Consider the following 20,929-nt stretch of genomic DNA (forward strand, 5'->3'; position numbering starts at 1 on the left):
CAAACATTTCTATTTTTCCCACAACATTTAACTGCGTGGACCTACGCCATGATATGCACTCAGTTAAAGGTCGTGGGATCACAGGCCTCCACAATCTCCTGAGGTATTGTTCTCTTTGCAGATTTCACGCAAGAGCCACAATAAAGCAAGCATTTGGAGCAATTTTCAGTTGCTTCCACTGATTTACATCTGCATGACCTTACAGCCGGAATAATACATTTTTTAAAACCCCAAATCTAACATTTTTACTCAAACACCGATCCGTTGAACAGGCTTTGGTCTCCGCTGCACCATACTACCAGCTCTTCTAGAGGATGCCCTCTCATATCGAAGAGCCCTAAACCTTTGTGTTTCAAGCATAAAACCAGTAGTTTGAAAGTGCAGGGCTTTTTTAATCCATAGTATGAGCAGGTATTGATGAGGATTGAGTGACATGACAGCGTAAACATTGCTATCAGTCCGTTAAATTAACACAATAAAACCGTGCCATTTTTGTATGGGACCACAAATAAATACACTAATGGAGGACATCCAAATGTGCTGAGTCAGCTTGTATGCAGTCACCAAATAGGTGCCTCTGATCAAGATAATTCTGATTATTGTGCTGATTCGTTTACTGCGTAAGAGGTCACACGAGCAACCTACCACCAACAGGCCGATGTGGCTTTGGCGGTCAGAAAGATGGATATGGCGCAGCAAACTATACATCAAGATTGTGATTTTCAAAAGACCTAAAACTCCTATTTGTATTCAAGTGAGTATTTGAGCAATATTGAGCTGAGAACTGTTATTCCCTTTCTAAATGAAGAATAATTATGCAGAGGCCTGGAGCCGTGGCACAAAGGAAGCTCGCACTGTAATGTTTGCATGTTCATCTGCACACGTCTACGATGACAGAGCGTCCGTCCACAGAAAGGGAAATAAGCGCAATCTTGTGAATTTAGCAGCGCAGAAGTGCACCGGTTTCATGTGTGCATTCGTCTGACGGACCGCAAGCTATTTGAGGGACTCTGTCAAGCTGAATTTTGTGGCCAAATGTCAGTGCAAGATGCAGTGAGAAGTCAGTGTGACCGATGCCCCCCCCCCCCCCCCCATGTCAAGACGCCCACTGTGCCTTTGATTGAATTAGTCCCCTGATTGAGTTAGACTAATGGTATACAAATCTCCATCGGCTGGAGATGGTTGATCCCTGTTCTGTGAGGTGACGTCCTTGCCCCCCAGTGACGTGCTGACTTTTAGTGTTACCAGTTATAGTATAGTTATATTTTCTTTCATCAGAAACATTCCTGTCTCGCCGAGAGAGATCAATAAAGTCCATTGGTATCTGTCCATATGTCCATTCATATCTTTGGAATTGCACGTGTTCCTGCCTCACCTAGATTTAATCAAACCTTTTGTGCAACACAGTCATATAAAATGCAAATGTCTTGCATATAATCAGGAACATACTGGTGAATAGAAACTGATGATGAATTAATAGTAGAGATGCACCACATCCCGACGTGAAACGTTAATCAATTTTAGATTTAGATTTGATTTTTAAAGTCAACTTTCTCTGGCAAAGTGTGTCAGATTAGAAAGTTTGCTGCTTTTCTTTGTCGCGACTTTGAACAGAATATTGTCGGGTTTTGGATTGGAAATACTATTTTTCCCTATATTTGGATCAAATAATGAGGAGATGATTAGCAGACTAATCATTTAGTGTTGCCCTTGGTAGGAAGTATATTAGATCCACATCATCTCAAATATGATTTTATGTTTTTATAATGGTCTCCGTCTCTTTGTGCATGTTTGTGCTTTGGCTTCCGTCACTGTGATTCTGAGGGGAGAGCACATATGTGCCCCTAAAGGATGATAATCTTCCTCCACATCTACACACACAGCTGGCAGTTGGCTACGTTGGTTAAACGTATTCCAAAACTGCATAAAGCAAATATATGCCTTCGTTATTTTTTACATGAAAGTCAGAGAGAGAGAGAGAGATGCAGTCACCTACAGTCTGAGAAAGACTGAATAGAAGTTTGGGAGTGTGATGTGAGCCTCTGTCAAGGGTACGCTTCCATCTGGGCTGCTCTTGCCATGATAAGGCTCAAGTACAAGGTCCCGTGATAGTTTTTTTTTTTTTTTTTTTTTAAGTATGTGTGTACGGCCAAACAGACAGAGAAAACCTCACCAAAACACAAAACCATTTATCTGGCCTTGACTTTTCCCGTCTGATCACCCCACTCAAGGAAATCCAGTTGCCTGCCCCCCTCCCAACAGCAAATGTAGACTCAGTTTTACTGTTACCTATCACTATAAATGGAAAGGGCAATAAAAGGTGCTAAGCTTATAAGTATCTGGAGAGTGATACCACCTTGCTTGCTGCCTGAGTCCAGCCTCTCTGCGTTAACATGAGGCCGTACTTCAGATCCATTAAACCCCTTCCGTCCACAAAAATGATAACGTACACGCGGGGCTGCTTTTCTAGACCAAAGCTTTGGATGGGGAAACACTTAACTGTTGCAATAACTCACAGGGGGGGAAGAGCGGTTTGACGCGAACATCGACACGTCGTACGTGTAGTGAAGATACGATACGCCGCTGACCCGGACGGCCTCTCCTCATTTGTCCGTTTTCTCTCCCGCTGTTTTTGTGTGTGCTCTCTGGTCAGTGTGTGTGCTTAGTCTAAGTTGAGAGCCATTGGGTAATTTATTCCAGGGCAGGGCAAAAGCTCAGCATGGTGATGAATTAATCCACTGTGCTTTTTCTGCTGGCTGAGAGGAGGGACAGTGATATTGGCTCTACTTTCTTTCATTGGGCTATCAAACTTTCTGAGCTTCCTCCCTCGTCTGTTGCTTCTGCTCTTACATATTACCCGGTATTCGTCCAAAGTTAACACATTTATTTTAGCTGCTTTTCATTGTCACTATCCCATATAAGAACCACAATAGGAGCAAGTCTCTCTGTGCGCTTGCAGAAATGCCAACGTTCAGTTGACTCCAATGGCCCTGCTGTTGTCTTTGTCCGTGCAGCTACTGATTGCATTAAGTGATGGGCTTTGCTTATCTACATCTATCAAGGATGTCATGTGCATTTGAACAATGGTCTTTTATAGCTCAGAGCATGGCACACTGCCATAGTTAGCGGTATGATTCCCACCGTGGCAACGTATTGCTGCTGTTTGGCACTTCGAACAAAAACCTATGCGGTACATGTATGTAAAAGGCATGTATGTATTTCGTTCTCGCTAGATGAAAAGTCCAATGTCTGTTTACTAAACGTGTAGCTCGACACAAATTGACGTTATTGTACGTTAGTTTGACTTTGTAGAGCTTTGGAAGCGCTCATAGGCAGACTTATATTACATTTGGGACTGAGCTAGGCCTTCTGTTTCCCAGTCTACAGTCTCATGCTAAGCTAAGCTAAGCTAACAGGTTGCTGGAGGTATATTCATACACAATTGACAGACATGAGAGTGGTATGTATTTTCAAATTCTCTTGACTAAAACTTTCAGTGTAGATGACACTGTGATGGCACTCTAAAAATATTCTAATTTAGGATTTTTTGTTTTATTCAGTAGGGGTTTTCCCCACTTATAAATTCACTGACATCAAAAGAAACTTGACAAACATCCTGAATGGAGCCTTTAAATATGACATTTGCTGTTTGTTGTGTTTTATTTAAACAATTTGTCAGCTGCAGTGTGACCCTGTGTTTCCCTTCCTGTCTGCAGAGGCAGCAAAGGGGGATTTTCTTTTTTGCTATGTCATTTATCTCGACTGGGCCATGAGCAAAAGGAGTAAAGAGGAAGCAAGATGGGGCCCATGCAGCACTCGCAGTCGGCTGATTGATGTATTGGCAGCTCTAAAGCTTATCAGCCAACAAGATGTTTGTATACAGCAGGAGATATCCAAGAGTTCAGGGTGAAACATGACGTTGGTACACTGTTTCTTCATTTTATTTCCTAGAACCCATCTAGTCTTGAGTATTAGGAAATCTCCAGCACTTGATGTAATGACACCAAAGTGTCCTGCTGCCGTCAGCCTGCATGTTGATCCTCTGTAGAACTCAAATAAGGATAATATAATAAATCCCTTTGTCACCTTATAGTGGGTCTCTTCATCTCCAAGAGCCTGCTCTCTTATCAGTTGTCAGTTGGGTGTATGTACTTGTGAAACAGAACCTCCCATTGTTTTTTGTATTGGTCTCAACAAATAAGGCCACATTCAAAGCTTGTTCTGCTCCCCCTCCAGGTTAAGAATTTAGTATCATACGGTCAGCATGTGATAGTTCCATGAGATTATGGAAATGGTATTCTCCCAAAAAAAGGCACTACAAGTGTTTACTTTGTAGCAGCACTCTGTACTCTTTCAGAAGCTCAAAGGAATGTGGATGAGAGGGATCCAGGTCCACCACTGGCCTTTTCAGATTTTCCTGGACTTTGTCTCCCCCAATTCTTTCGACTTTATAATCTGTGAGGATCAGCAGGGGTGGGGGGTCACGGGGTCAGGCTGCTAATATCTATTTCAAATGTAGTAGTTGGGAGTTTAATGAGTGGATTTAAGAGTTCTCCACGTAACTCGTAACTTTTTAAAACAAGTTTTTCATGTGATACAACCCCAAAATAGTAGCAGAAGACAAAGATTATTTTGGCGTGAAGATCATCTGGGTCAAAATGTGTCCGTGCATATTGTATACTCAAGTTTGAAAATTTCTGTAAATTGTTATCTTATTAGGCAATTCAATGAATACCTTTTTAAAACCTCAAACCCATTAAGCTTTTGTGGGAAACTGCCAAACTGCGGTTGCATTATGAACCAGACTCTCCTTTCCAAGCGTAGTGCTGCAGTGAAGGCGGTAAATCTAATTCAGTTAGTTGTGCACAAAGCCAAGCTATTTGTTTTCACTCTACATGCTAAAGTAAGCTAAATGACTATTAATCATTAAGCTTATATAGCTTAATAGCAGTCCAAATATAATATGATGTTACATCATTTCTGTCAAATTGTCAAATTGACTTCTGGAAGTTTCTCTTCTCTTTACCTGTTGAAGTTGGCAAAAAATTCTGTTTGTTCAGTTTGTGTTTTAGCCAGAGCAAAAAGTCTTTTTTTTTTTCATCTTCTTTCATGTTAACGTACTCTTCAGATACCACAGATATCGTGCGCCTACCTTCTATACCAGGACCTCTAGAGGTCTTAATCCCACGAAAGTGTGGTTTTGAAAAGCACATCACGTACAGAACACGGCGTCATTGTTCCTCCAAAGTTCATCCCAGAGTCCTCTGCTGCACAGTGTCACAGCGTCGGTGTCCATAGGCAAGTCTTTAATCTCCTCTAGAGAAGATCCTCACGTGTCGCTTGTGGACTGCTGCAACAGTGCACATCACACCGGGTTAACAATTCCAACAGTCATGGTAACAGCGTCTGGTTACGGAGTACTTTGGCCCTTTTCACGCTCCGTCACACCAGCTCCTTGCAGCCAGAACAAACTAAAGAAGGTTGTGTACAGTACGGTGGGGCAAAGTTGACAAAGCACCACATTTCTTTTTGGATTTAGTATTCAAATGTATTGAATGATTTCACTGCGAAATGGATCTGAAACTAACTAGGCTCCAGAGGCTTTGACTAAATTTTCACTAAAGCACCGAGCAGACAGGAGACTTGCTGGATTTAAGTGGACAGCCTGCAGCGTGTTGGCTGTACTAAAACACGCTAGGCACTCATTCAACCGCTGGACACCGCGTTATGCCAGCAGAGCTCGTCTTCTTCTTTGTTTTGATGGACGCAGCTATGACGCAGAGCTCTCTTGAGTGTGTCCTGCCTTTTGCTCTGAAGATGTACCGTACCCTTCAGTTGATTTATCCCTTTCAGTTTTTTTATGGGGAAAAGCACAGATGGTGAGCATTGTTCTGCTAGTGGGAGGTGTGTGGTTGTGAGTAGAAATAAAGGGGTCATCACAGTAATTTAGTACAAAGCTCATCTTGCCCTGTTCTTTGCTTTTTGACATTTGCTCCGGACACTGAACTGTAGCAGAATTGTAATATCCCAAATCATTTCTCAGATCCAGTCTGCATCACTTAGTACACTCATAATCGGGGTTAAATGTGGTAATTCACATATATTTATGTATGCAATTCATTTTCTTTTGATACATGATTTCCACAGGTATAGATATTGTAACCAATATAATCTGGTCCGTTAAGGAAAGAAAGTCTTTTATTTTGAAAACTCATTGCCGCTTCTACATTGTTCTGTTGTACAAAATGTCATGACAGTTGGAGAAACTAGCAATAAACTAGTAGCCAGTTGTGTGTGATATGTGAGGAAACAGATCTATAATCTAGAAAGAAATGTTTCAATGGAAACTATGAGAGTACATTTTAAAGTAATTGACATACAGAAACAATGTAAGAATTGAACACACTTGCGTTTGCATGTTGCGTTGGAAACAAGTCAATACTTAAAACATTCCTGCACGTCTGTCAAAACTGCTTGCGTCATTTATTGTACCTCAACCTGCCTGATTACATTCCTTACAAGTCGGGTGTTCACTGTGTACTCTGTAACCAGATTAACTGCTTGAAACTAGGACATGTTTGTCTGTATTTTACTATTTAGATTTTCTCCATATTATTCCTGCTAAAGTTTGCATGCAGTCAAGATGGTTCAAAATATCAGTTCACCACCGTTTACTGCAAATCATTTATACAAAAGCAGATACCACACAATGCCAAGCAACCAAAAGGTGGAGCATTAAATGGGCTTCTAATTGTTTGTATTGTGTGTGTGTGTGTGTATATATATCTATGTGTGTTTTCATATCAATGCTACATCTCATCAATCTCCTATTGTCAGTCACAGGGAAATTGGAAAGCATTGTGAAAAAAAATAATCCCTCATGTTTGTTTTTTCTTGTAATGCAACATGATATTTAGGTTTGAATCTTGAGTTTGTACAAGTGTGTCTTTTTAAATCAACTGAGGTGCCAAACCTGGCGCTCCAGCTCGTGTCACACTGATCCCTCATGCAACTCTGACATCATAGCTCCTGTTTTAGCAGGTGAAGGAGGGTGGGGGGTGTTTATCTAATGCTCTCTCAGCCGTCTGAAGAGCTTCGGAGAATCGCCTCTGATATTTTCAATAAACACCTAAGCTGTTGTGTAGAGGTGGAGTCACGCACAGTTGTAGATAGAGAAGGGGTGGTTGCCCCAATCTTGGGCATATTGCTAATTCTACTCTTCTCTTTCGGGCACAGGGCTGGCGAGGTAATTTGGGTTATACAATTGGGTCTGGCAACACAGTTACGGTACGGCTAATAATCTCTCTTTGAGGCCCAACGCTTCTTGTTTGGTGTGTTGATTGGCTTGTTGTGTATTAGGCCGGACTGAGGAGGAGTGGCTGACTGCAATGGAAAGGTTCCTGGTAAGATTACAGTAGACTGTAGTGTCACCGGTCCAGGCAGTGTCCCACTTAGCCTTACCAAGCTTGCTTAACTTGTTCTATGCTCTATTGGCCTTTGACCTTACCTCAAACCACCTAAGAGAGGAAGGACACTCCGGCTACACGCAGCCTGATCCACAGCTGCCAGGGACTCACAGTGCAAAGCGTGAGCATCGCTGGCTAATAAAGGCACAGGGATACGGTTAAAGAAAAATATAAATAACTGTTCTTTTATGTGTTTATGTACTGAAACATCTGAGAACATTTTTATATAGAATGAGAGGCTAATTGAAGCAGACCAGTACAGGTCTAAGCAAGGGGATAGGGCAAGAGGAGGAAGTTTCAGTGAGGGGCTGCTCAACAGCCATGCGTGGATTAGGATTGTGCAGGTCTTATAGGGATTTCAGGGTAATCTGGATAAGGACAGAAATACCTTGAAGGTGAACATTGGAGAAAGTGCTTTGCTTCGTGCGGATCTTTGATTAATTTAGTCACACTGGTTATGCACACAGGAGGTGGCTTGTTTTTATTTCATTTTAAAGATACAAGCGTGAAGAACAAACCAACATTAATAACCGACTGTGTAGAAGTAACATTCCTGAGGTCATGTCAAAGACTTGATGTTTTTTGATGCAGAGTTATCTGCTAAAAATGAGCAGGCCCGTCTTGTAATACCACTTGTTCCTTGGGAGGCGATAGAGAGTCAGAGATGGTGTATCGTACGTTCATCTTCCGTGTAGGTTTTGATAGTCGAAAAAAGTTCCATACTCTTCTCCCAGCAAAACAGACCTCTATTCCTCTAGGAGGGATCGTATGAAAACACAAGTCAGACCCATGGCGATGAACAAACTATCAAAGGTTGCTTGAACAATACCGCCCCCTGTTAGCGGCACAAACACGCATATGGTTAACTATGACAATGCTGTTTGTTTGTTTGTTTGTTTGTTAAAATGTTTGTCTAAATTGAGCTTTTCCTACCCTGCTGTTGGTTGTAGTTTAATGTTGTTTAATAACTGATTGCTGTAACTTTAGATTGTATTGTGAAATTCCTTAAAGCGTGTGTCTAGGGATCACATGTGCACTTTGAATGGGACGCTGTATTAATCGTTTTCACCTTAGTTTGGAGACTTTAATAGCAAAAAGGGTGTGTGTGCAAATGGTAGGTGCGGGAGTTGAAATAAGTTGCACTCAGGAAGCAGAGAAGATCTGAGGAAGGATGCTTTTTTCTCTTACAAGTTCCCTAACTTGATGGCGGTGCAAACACAAAAGACTGCATTGCCCTATAACATGCTTGTTGCTGTATAGCTGCCTCCCATCGCCATACCAGATGCTTTGCTCATCCTCCTCAAAATCAGATTTTAAAACGTGGTTAGGATAATACATTGGTTTTTCAATCAAGTCATTTGAAAAGCTGGAAAGAGAAAATGGGTAAAAGTGAGAATTTTTGATAAATACAGCCCAATTAAATCTTTTGAATGGAAAGCACAGAAATCCCAGCTTAAATTTGATCATCGTAGTTTGACAGTTCGCCTGCATGCAGCGGCGTAGCGACCAGCATAGTCTCCATGTTTAACGAGTGCGTCTCTCCCCTGTTCCTGCTGGTCTCTACATATTCCTCTGGGACCAGCGTGTCTCTTACCCTCGTCACCCGGCCTGTCGGCAGGGGCTGCTCCACTGCCAGGCCTCCGTTACTCTGCTTGGCATTCACATTCACGCCACTCTGGACACGAGGCACGCAGGGCTAGACAGCGCCACGAGCTGAGCCATGTACTCTGATGTCACAAACGCTTAATGCAAAATGTAAATGCGCATTATATCAGAGTGAAAAACACGATGACAGATTTTCTCTGTAGAAGCAGAATAAAATGTTAATGTCCATTTCTAATTATTCTCTGTTGACCGATAAGAAAAAGCTGATTGCTGAACTGCAGCAGTTAAAGTGGAAGGGCTTCTGTGTGTTATCCCAGAGTCATGGAAGCTGTGGAGCACCAGTAAGAAACCGGGACAGGTCACCAAGGATGAAGTAACCTATCCATTTTCTGCAAACTCTATATTTTTAAACCACAGACGTCATTCAAGGGCGTTTGGGACCGAATTCCAGGACAAGTTCAGTCTCCTGTGAGCTACTTGTGTCTTGTGTGCGTGTGTGCGTGTGCGTGTGTGTGCGTGCACATTTTTTTGTATGCTAGAATTTCCGCACTATCTGGTGAGGTAGGAGGGATGTCACTGCAGACAGAATAAAGGTCAGGGCGTACTCTGGAAGCAGTTCACAAAAAACTATTTGTGTGTGTGTGTAGGGGGGGGGGCACTTTTAACTGATTAGAGATTGCTGTGTTTGGGACAGCTCGCGGAAGAAGTGTTTATTGGGGCTTATAATCCTTCTCTGAGTTTACTCCTGCTTGCCGTGTTGCTGCCCCTGGCTGGTATTAATTCTCTATGTGTGTATTCTAGCTAGTGGCAGAAACTCTCATTGCCAGCATGTAGCCGTTTTACCCAAATCATCAAATTAGCGTCACTTAACATATAGCCGCGCATAAGTCAGAAGGTGCGTAACATCGCTGGGTAACATTGCACATCTGGAAGATGATCCTAAATTGCACTGCCATCATGGTTACATTGTGCCCCTCAGGGCCATCGATGTGAGGATTGGGGACATAGAGCTACAGTTTGTCAGTTCTTAACTTTGCAGGCACATTACTGATTGGCTCCCCAATTGTATGTTTGGGTTTACATGACAGATTTTGCATCTTACCATCTAGATGGTGGTAGTTAGTACATAGAGGGCTACCTTTTGTGGGATGTCTTGATAATATTTTATTACACATTTTGTCATGTCCAGTAGGATGCGTTTCATGGTAAAAGATTACATTTTTTTAGTTAATTTGGCCCAAGAGGTTGTTCTCACCTGCAATGGTTAATGTGATGGGAACTTCTTTTTTTGTTTTTTATAAAGCACTTTGCAAATTCTACAATAAAAAATTGAATGGAGGGCTGAAACAATTATGTGATTAGTTTATTAGTTGATGGACTGGAAATGGGTCAGCAGTTTTGACAATCAATTGACTGATTAAATGGTATTTTCAAAGAAAATGGATACATAGTAATCTGCCTCTCAATAACTCTTATACTTTCAAATGTACCAATAGGATTCCAAAAAATTAAATGAGCGTAAAAGAAGATTAAATGTAGATGATTTCATTTAAAATGCATTCTTATTTAATTCAGACAGATTTTCTGTAAGTGCTCACAGTTGAACAATATTGGAAAGGGAAACGAGGTACGTTGTTTATCTCATTAAGTTTCATCTGACACACATTGAACAAAAAGGCATTATGTGAATACAAAAATTTTCCTGAATCTAGTTTTCACATTAATAATATTAAACATTTTTTATAGAGCATATTCTTTACCGGAATTTGTGGTTCCTGTTACAGGGGGTCTTTCCTCCTTGGGTGTGCACAGACAGACAGACAGACAGACAGACAGACAGACAGAGACACAGAGACAGAGAATGCAAGGATGTTTTGGGGCAAGCCGATCCACAGTGGCCTAGTTTCCTTCCCTCGTGCCAGTGACTCAACTAAAGTCTTCTGCCTGGCTGACTGTGAACTTGGTCACCATGGATAAGACGTGTGGACTGAGCCAGAACACACAGGGTTGTTTTTGCAAACAAATGAACTGCAATTACATCAACGCGTTATATTTTCATTCACGTAGCGGAGGGTGTCCTTTTCTTAGCGTTCTTTACTGCAGAATAATGAGACCCGGTAGGAATCTATGAATGCCTGGCTTTGAGCGTAATGGAGAGCAGAGGACAGTAAAAAGTGAAGATATTGAAGAAAAGGAAGCTCTAACGTGGGTTGTTGTATTAGTGTCTGGACTTCGTTTTGAACTAACAGTTTCATGTATTTACTTGTAGAGGGATTTCATTAAATCCATTCCACTCCAGGCTCCAAATGATTAATTATTTTGATTACATTGAAAAGTAAGTAACACTATAAGACCCCTTCTAAGAGATTTAAAAATAATTCAGATCTAAATTCTAGTACATAATTATCATTCTGCCATTTAATCATCATTGGCTTCACACTGGGCTGAGAACCAAATGGGGGTTGGAAGATAATGAAATAATGACGCATCGGATTGGTTTACCCTAAAAAACAAAACAAACAAAATGTCGTACTTTTGTAAATGTTGTATTGCAGAGACATGTGTCCTCTTCTGTATGTATATCCATTTCTAGATTTTATACACCCCCTTGACTGGAATGTAGATACATACTGTAGCTTACAGTATGTCCAGAACAAAAGGTATACCACAACTATACTGCCACGCAGAGATGGGCAGTATTTCTATTGCCTGTATTTCAAATCCGTATTTCAAGTATTTTGTAATTAATTTGTATTTAATAAAAATCCAACATAATCTCATAAAACTCCATATATCGATGGATCAAAAAACGAGTTCCGTCTTCAGAACTTTTTTTTCTTCTCAATTTAACACAACCTTCCCCTCTCCAGGTCCGGTTATGAGACTGTTCTCGTTTGCAGAAAAAATATTCCATCTGCACAGGAGGCGGTTCAATATTTAAAGGTTAGTTGCTCTCAAAGGCAACTAAACTGGCGACTCCGTGGTTGGGGTTTCAAGAACATAGATGGAAGGATTATTATGTCATAAAGATGTCATTATGAACCTGTAGGAGAAACTTAAGAAACTATGTGGCCCGTCAGGCCGCTGGCGAACGTCAGAGAGAAATAAGTAGGCCACTATGACATTTGTGGAATTCATCAGAGCTGTGTACATTATAAAGGCCAAACCTGCATGCTGCAATTCCAAATTGTGAGAAAATGGAAAATTCAGATCCAGGTTTTCTTATATTATTTCCTAATATTTTAATACAAAATACATGTATTGTTACATTTTACATCTGGCACTACTGTTTTGTATTTTATTTTAATACATTTGATTGAAAGGTATTTTGCATGTTTTCCCGTCCCTGCTGACACGTATTGACCAACTGAGAGCTACTCTAATGACCACCACAAAAGGAATGACTTGAGTAGTTGCCATCTGTTTTTTTATTTATGATACAGTCTTCTACATTAGTACATAACTGTGTTAGATAGAGGTTTGCTATCCCAGCATGCATTGGGTGAAAGGCATGAGAACCACAGGTCAGCTTCTTATTTTTGTAAAATATTTTGAGGGAATTCCTTCAAAATGGAGCCTGAACTCCAGGATAAACGGATCAGAAATTAGTGGCCAAAGATCACAGTGACCCCACAAAACCTCTTCATATGATGATAATTTCACACAAATGTCTAGAAGACACTAACGTCAGTGAAAATTGATCTCACTACATTTGCTAAGGTGTTTGTTGTCCGTTTGAAAGCGCATTGATATTGATTGTTTCAGCGTGGCTTCACGGACAGCAAATGTACGTGGCCACACATGAAAGTGAATTATTCCATTTGATGTCGCACACACACTCGCACTACTGTCCGAGTGGCTCAGAGTGTGGTGAGGCCGATGTGTCACTTGGTGCCATTTAGCCCAGCCCTGAGCTCAGTGTGCCTGAGAGTCACTCTGTCCGTCACACCTGTGGCCCCCTCTAATCACGCCTAATGAAGAATATTCATTCATCTCCATTTCATTTACACGTTTAGAGACATACTGCAACATTGTTGTTACTTTGATTAACCACGTGAGGATAAGTTCTAAGTTGGGACAATCTGAAGAATAAGTGGAACCAGACAGTGGGAGGTAGAGAGAGAGAGCCCTTAAAAGTGAGGTATCTTTTTAGTGAACCGCCACGCACGTTTTCCTAAGGAGCATGAGCAGGCATCCCAAGATTCGCTGCATCCTGGTCTCAGGTCTGGGGTGGAGGAAGCTGTTTACGCTTTCTATCTCTCACTGCTGACGTCTGCGCACCGAACAATGTCATCCAATTTCCTGTTTTTCACTTTAGTGGAAAGCCACTCTCCCAGTGTGTATGGTTTGTTTGAGTGTGAGACCGAAAGGCCGTTTGAGAGGAGGAGGAGGTGGAGGTGGAAGAGGAGGAGATCCATAGGGCCGGATACAGTTGGAGCAGGATAAGGGCTCTGTGTAAATGCATTAAGTGTATTGAATGAGAGTGGCAGGAGGCTGCAGACTGTCCTGAATGCTGCTGGAGATTACTTTAGACACCCAGCAGCTCTCATGTGGTCACTTTGGCCTGAGCACGGAGCAGCGGGGTAGTATCACATGACATCACACAGTTTGAAGCTGTCAGCCTGGAAACTGTCTCCTTAAAGATTTACTTTTTTTTTTAGTTTTCTTTATTTGGTCACGCACAAGCTTTTAGGTTTTTCGAATCACGGCCTTTAAGATGATTTGAATGTTCACTGGTTTCCCAACCAGGCAAAGCAGGAACTCAGGCCCCAGACCTCTAGAGGGCCCACCGAGGGCTCACTATGTGGACATTGGCTTGTTATAGTTTCAGGGATCTAGTTGTTTATCCGCACAAATCCTGACCTTATTTCAACAAATCCCTTTTCGGAGATGATGTGACCGATGTCTTCATCAAGATCATTATGAAATTCAAGGTGCTATCAGGTAATTTTATTGAATAATTTTGTGCTATTGACTCTGTGCCGTTGACTCTGTTTTTCGCTGTGTAAAGCTTCCCTTTAATGCAATGACTCCAATGAGTTTCTCACAGATTGGCATGTACACATTTCAAGTTTGGGAAGTATTCGATTTGAAGAGAACATGTGCGCTTGTTTCAACATAAAGGCCATCAACCCTTCTGGCAATACTTAAGCAAAATAAAAGCTTTTTTTAATTTATTTTTTTACAAGCTCTTTGAATTTAGGGACACTTGAGTGTTGCTTTAAGACTAACTGAGCTTTACGGGATCACCACTTAGAATGTTACAATATAGTTGAGAAGTTTCATTATGGTTTGTTTCACAAACAAATTATTCTAATGTAAAAGCTACAAGTCTATTAGGTACATCTAAGTAAAACTTACGCAACTGTGGCTCATTTTTGTACCACAGTTGGAAGTTTGACCCTTTGAAGATGCCGTAGGGTTTGTGTTATAACATATACATAACATTTTTATGAATGTTTTAAACATGGCGCCACTCATACAAATGACGGTGAAACAGCTTAAATAATTCTGCTTATTAAATACATCTGGCTCTGAATCATCAATTGGTCAACAAATATTAGGAGAACAATAGTACGATGAAAACCACACACCTCAAATAATCACGATATTCACAGAGGGCCAGAAAGTATTGCATTCAACTCAGACTTACAGAAGTGCGTTATGCCCTGCTGCTAGAAAAAGCTGTCTGATTATAAAAGTGGCTCATGTGAACAAAGAGAGGGATCCCAGTGTGACTGGTACAACACAGCAGTACATAGCAAGAGGGAGGGCTAAGGGTTACGTAGGCATACACACCACGTCCGTACTCCTCGCCTGCCTGGCCTACATGCTCACTTCCCCAGCTTTGTTTGCCCCTGGTCCAGTGCCAGCACCGTGTTTGCGGGATGCAAATGCTTGGCTGAGTGATTCATTGCAGTGTGTGCGTGTGTTTACTGTACAAGAGGAGTGCGTCGCCCGAAAAGGCTGGCAGACTGGTTCTGGTGTGCGTATGTGTGTGTGTGGCAGGCTATTCTAGTTACACAACCTCAGCTGCAGTTGCGTTGGTTGTGTCGGTGTCAGTTTACAGAGGGAAGTCTCCCTGTGTCGGGGCAGACCGCTGCTACAGCCGGGCCTCGGCTCGCTGGAGGCTCTGTGGCTAAACGCCATACGTCGAGAACCCGACCTCCAAACTAGCTCACCGACACACCGCGTGGCAGTGGAAACGTTGACGTGTGGTATATGTTTATCTGTGACATTTACCCAGCAGTAGTCCACTAATGAGTTTGGTTTCACTTCCGCTGGAAAATGAATGAATGAATGAATGGATGGTTTGAATCTCATATCTGAACGAATAAAGCTAAGTAACTGAGATATTTGTTCTGACACAAGTAGTCACTGTCAGAGTCATTAAAAACACATTCGACAACAGGAAAACTGGGTCTTGTTTGGTCAAACCCTTTCGGAAAAGAATGTGGCATTTCTATATGTTCGTCCCTATTATATAACCACACATGGACAGGTGAGCGTGCACACACACACACACGCATGCATGCTGTCTCTGGGGTGCACATGAGCTTGTCATGTGACCAGCTCCTTGTGTCTCCGAAGGATCAGATGATCACAGAGCATCAGCTTGTAGCCATCCTGATGCCACACTACTTGTTTGCGGACAGCTGCAACAAACGGCCTAGTGTCATGATGACGTCAATTTGGATACAACGGAGCACTAATCAGCTTTTTTTCCCCCTCACCCCCCTTTTGTTGTTTCAATGGAGCTTTCAAAACGACTTACAATTTAGCAAGAAGTGATTTACTGCTGCTCGGCACGCTCCTCTCCTCTAAAGTTCATCTCTGTATTCCTCCTCACATGTGTAGATTGTTTACGGAGAAGAGGAATTCTAGAGGGATGGCGGTCCGTGAGGGGCTTGGTTGCTATGGTAACTAACCCTTGAGCTGGGTTTCATTTAGCAGGAAGGACGCTAAATTATTTGCAGACAGAAAAGAGAACTTATGCAAGGAGTAATGAGCTGAAAACTCACTTTTTTCTTTTTTTTCTTTTTCGCCGATTCAGTAAATCATAGTACTCTGATCCTTGTACTTAAAGTCCCCATAAAATGTACATTGTTCTTTTCTCCCATTGCACTGGTCGTTACCTAAGCGTCAGTGTCTTGCTCAACAATGAAAAACAGTTGTTGTCTCTGCAGCAGCAGCACTGCTGGCTCCAACACGTGTACGACCTCGCTCAAAGTACTACTGACTGCTCTAAACGCTAATCAATATCTGAGACGCAACGTCATACTGTTTGTACGGGAATCTGAAAATATGTGGCATCTAATAGCCCTCTGCTGTCCGATGGAAATGTAACTAATAGTGTATAACGCTAGGATACTTTGAATGTCTTTGTCTGTGAATTGATGCCCGTGAACAACCCTACGCTCACTTCAGTGCTTTTTTACATACCGTGTTTAAATGTTGTCTGAAACTGATTTTGTTATTGTTATATAAATATGATATAATATATATTATTATTATTGTTATTATTACACAGCAGTGGGAACTGATTGAACCTGAACAATGATGAATTACACTACATATATGAAATGCATTTTTCTAATACTGTATTCTTCTTATTGTCTTTCAGACCACATTAACAGAGGTGCAATTTGGACCAATGAAGTTATTTAAAGACCCACTTCAGGTATTGTAAAACAATACCAAACATTGGAATGATTGATGGCGGTGAGTGTGAATGCATTAAGGCTTTCCATGGAATAACTGCGCCAGTGGAATGTTTATGCTGCTATCATTCAGGGGCTTTTAACCGCGCTGTGGAGCTAACCTTTGTGTGACTGTCAATATTTGGTAGCATATTCCTGTATTAGCATATAAAAACGTCACCTACTTGTGTTTGCAGTTCAGACTAATCTTGAATTTCTCAATGATACCACACCTCAATAAGAGATAAAAGTAAGAAAAAAAGTACCAATGCAAACATTCAAAGAAGAGGAAGAAAAAAAACTGTTAATGGAAAAATGGTGTGCTATGCAGCCCCGAGTTGTCACGGCAACAAGGCCAAACATTTATGACCAAGAACATACCATAATGAACAATGCACGTTATGGAAGAACGGCACAGAGGATCCATGGACCGGTTTGCGCGCTGCAAAGAGGACATTCTCTGACGGTCAATGGTTCATTATGCAGTTTGGTACGGTTCTTGTTCCTTTGGCATTCGCTGCTGCTTGTTGAGTGAAGAGTCTTTTTTCAAAACTACAATGACAAACATTTGTTGGTACCAGCTGCCCAAATATAAAGATTTGCTGCTCTGCTTTGTCTGTTTTGTAGTTACAGTCCTAGAGATCGAAGCCTCCTTCATTCACCATGAAACTAAAGATTTCTAAAAAAGCCTCAATGGTGATGTGGTGGTAGGGAGTCACCGCCGCTCAAAAGAAAAGCAATGCACTAGATGTCCTGTAATTTACTGCCACGGGCTCTGCTTTATTGTGTGATGCGCTCCAGTGTGGCACCGGTAGGAAAGCGAGGTAGAGATAGATATCCCCTTCCTGTTTTTGTCACTCACAGCTGATCCTGACATGCCCTCCCACTCTCCGCTCTTCCTCTTTTCTCGCGGCTCACAGGATCTGGCCAGGCCCTCTGTGTTTCCAACAATGATGTTCTCGAGACAGAGCGAGCAGACCTCGCCTGAAATGCCCCTCCCTTTGTGTCTTTGTCTCTTTGCTGCTTTCTCTTACTTTTCTTTTCTGTTCATTTTGAAATGTCATCGCTTTAAAAAAAATGTCTTTGTGCTCGGCTGTACTTGCCCACTGAAGAAACTTTATCTCGGGCCTACACGACCCCTTTTCCCCCCACCTCTGCGGGAATGTTGACTTTTCTACCAACATCCCAATGTGGAATTCTGATCCAATTCCCAGTGCGTACTGAACTGAGCTGCGGGAGTCAGTGGTGATTTACTTATGACCTGGCGATGTGCTGCTGTTTGTATGCCGAATACGTTTTGCATTAGCAACGCCCCTCACAGGCGTGAGGGCTCTGTGCTGCATACTGAAATAAAGCCACACTGAATAAAGGGACAACTGTCAAAACAACCACTCCTCTAGCCTCTGTGTGGAGGACACGAGCTCCAGTTTTCAACCAACAAAGTAAAGGCTTTTTGTCCTAACTACATTTTGCAAAGTGCGCCAAACAAACTTTCCCTTCTTTACATTCATCCTGCTCCCTGCCAACAGTTGGAGATGACGTCTGTTAGAGAGAGTGACTCATGGATCTACTCTTAGTGCAGCACTGCTCTTGGAGGGGGGCCTAAATCACTGGTTCAGTGTTTACGCAAGTAAGGGGTTCTATAAAAGTATGCTGGCGGAGAGAGGGCGAGCACACTCTCAACGGCTGGTTTGACGGAAGCAACATCGCTTTCGGCCACACCCTTGCGGACCAGTGGGAGTGGCCGCGGCCGGTCAAGGCCACCTCGGCTAATTGTGTCATAGATCACGGCGGCGGACAATAAAATCTGTGACGCACCAGAGTACGAGCTGGACCTGATCAATCCGGGCCTGTCTGATGCACTGATTCCGTAAGCCAAGGTGGAGGCGGGTCCTTTGTGATTAGTTTCTTTTTTCTCATCAGATGTCGCAACATATTGTTTTATCAAAGATAATATTTCTCTCATTTTAAATACTGTAGCTTCTGGGTAATTGTGAAAAATCAGACAAAGTGACTCCTGTAAATATAGCATTTCTACATCAGGTATACGTTTGATGGGGAAAATACTTAACAGTTAACAATACCTTTTTGATCTCAATTGATCTCATTATTTCAGTTCTTTATCAAACAAAAATATTTAAAAATGATTTCCGAGTTGTTTCTATTACTTTTTTAAACATTAGGTTTTGTGATGTCGATTTTGTCCGCTTGCATGCAAAGATCGATATGAATAATTGTTACTTGCAGCACTCAGTCTATGTATTAAAGTCCTGCTGGGACCGGTCAGTATCGCTGACCTTTAGGAGCTAATTCAAGCAGATTTACTGCATATTTCAAAGCTTTTTAATACTTGTTTGCATAGAAGCATGTTTTTTTTCCACTCTTCAATAACATGTTATTCTTCTTAAATATATATATATATATTTTGTGGTAGTAGCATGACATTGCAAGAGGTTCGGAGCGGTTGGATATATGTGCTTAGTCATCTCTCTTTCTGCAGGTACTTTTAGTTTTTGCCAAAGAGGACAGTCAGAGTAATGGCTTCTGCTGGGCATGTGAGAAGGCCAACTTCAGGTGCAGCACGGCACGAACACCCGAGTCGGCTCTTGAATGCTTCTTGGAGAAGCATCACGATCTCGTCATCATTGACCACAGACATTCCAGACACTTCGATGCAGAAGCACTATGCCGGTAGGCCACGCCCACGCTCTTTATCAAAGTATATGTACTTAATGTTGTATTTCCACAATGACGCCGTGCAGTCCCTCACAGCTCCTCTTTCTCTCTGACGTTCCCCCCACATTCCTGTCAAATGAACTCTAGTTACCCTCATTACACCCCTCGTGTTCCAAACGTGTTGCTACTTAAGACTAATGATTATGTACGGAAGGAAGATAAAGACAAGCATCCATACTAGCCCTGGCGAGGTTTCCACCATTTTATTCACTAACCCCGTTTTATCAATTTGTCATGATTTCCACCATTTCTCAACTTTGAGCAAACACTGGTTTTCTCACACTCTCAATGACGTCATCCTTTCAGGTGCGACAGCCGAGTCATTATATGAATTAAACAAACAAAAAACATTTTAACTTCTTATTTAATTAGTTAAGCTGCTCCTCAATTACTTTTTTTTAATCCTCTGGTAGATGACACACTGTCATCACAGTCCACACACATATTCCAGACTAGGAGATCTTAATAACGTGCACTTTTTGACTCTGTGACACATGCGTTTTATGTCTCTGCGTGGGACTAAATGGCCAACTCACTTTGGACTCACTAGCTTCCCTCGCCTTCTGCTCCGTGGAGTCATGTCAATTCTGAAAATGAGCAGTGCCTGCCCACACCACCCTCTATCTTTAGCCTCTGCCCAAACCAAAAACACATTTACAAACATTAATTTGCCCAGCCCAGCATGTATGTTAACCCCATTCATTTTGGCCAATCCATATGTTGAGTTTATACGCAGAGGCTCCGATGGGGAACTAAAGGGCCTTTATGACCGCTGGCTGGGGGAAACCACAGACGGATGAGTGGCCCCGTACACTGCATTCTTTCAGAGGCCTGCTCGCAGAGCTCCACCGCTGGGCTCTGCCTGCCTGGGAGAATCGGAGCGTGAAAAACTAAAAAATACATTGATTTGATGCCATGGGCTTTTCCACCAGTCTCCTCGCCGGCTTAAAGGCTCCCTCTGTTTACCTCCAGGTCAATTAGAGCAGTCAACTCTTCAGAAAACACTGTGATAGTCGCCGTTGTGAAAAGGTAAGAACAAATCGCTGACCCCTCCCCTCCCCTTCATGACATTCTCACTGTCTATGTTTATAGGTACCTAATGATTGGGAGGATTGTCTGAATTTAATCGTCTCACTCAGCTGATGTATTTTAGGCCATATGAAGCCTTATGTCATAACAATGTTTGGGTACTAAGATGTGTTCTCTTTTTAAGGCCAGACAGAGAGGAAGCCTCTGTGATGCCCCTGATCAATGCCGGCTTTAATAGGGTGAGTGAGTGTGTGTGTGTGTGGCCTTCTTCTGCCTGTGTTTGTATTATTCTTTCCAAATGCTTTTCTTTATATCCCTACTGTCAACACTCTCTGTGGGGCAGGAATACAGATTGTAAATCCTCTCTGTTTGCTCAGGAGACACTGAGTTCCA

The 20,929-nt window shown here is 42.1% G+C and overlaps 1 protein-coding gene across 1 annotated transcript in view; it reads left to right on the forward strand.

Moving 5' to 3' along the window:
• Nucleotides 1-20,929, forward strand: part of pde8a (phosphodiesterase 8A) — a 37,101-nt gene that overhangs the window by 1,882 nt on the left and 14,290 nt on the right. Inside the window, exons 2-5 of the mRNA XM_037483393.2 lie at nt 16,696-16,752; nt 19,272-19,462; nt 20,480-20,536; nt 20,721-20,775. Of these exons, the coding sequence (XP_037339290.2) occupies nt 16,696-16,752; nt 19,272-19,462; nt 20,480-20,536; nt 20,721-20,775 (360 nt within the window). The remainder of the gene's footprint in view (nt 1-16,695; nt 16,753-19,271; nt 19,463-20,479; nt 20,537-20,720; nt 20,776-20,929) is intronic.

Source organism: Pungitius pungitius, chromosome 4 (assembly GCF_949316345.1).
Source record: "Pungitius pungitius chromosome 4, fPunPun2.1, whole genome shotgun sequence".
NCBI classification, from domain to species: domain Eukaryota; kingdom Metazoa; phylum Chordata; class Actinopteri; order Perciformes; family Gasterosteidae; genus Pungitius; species Pungitius pungitius.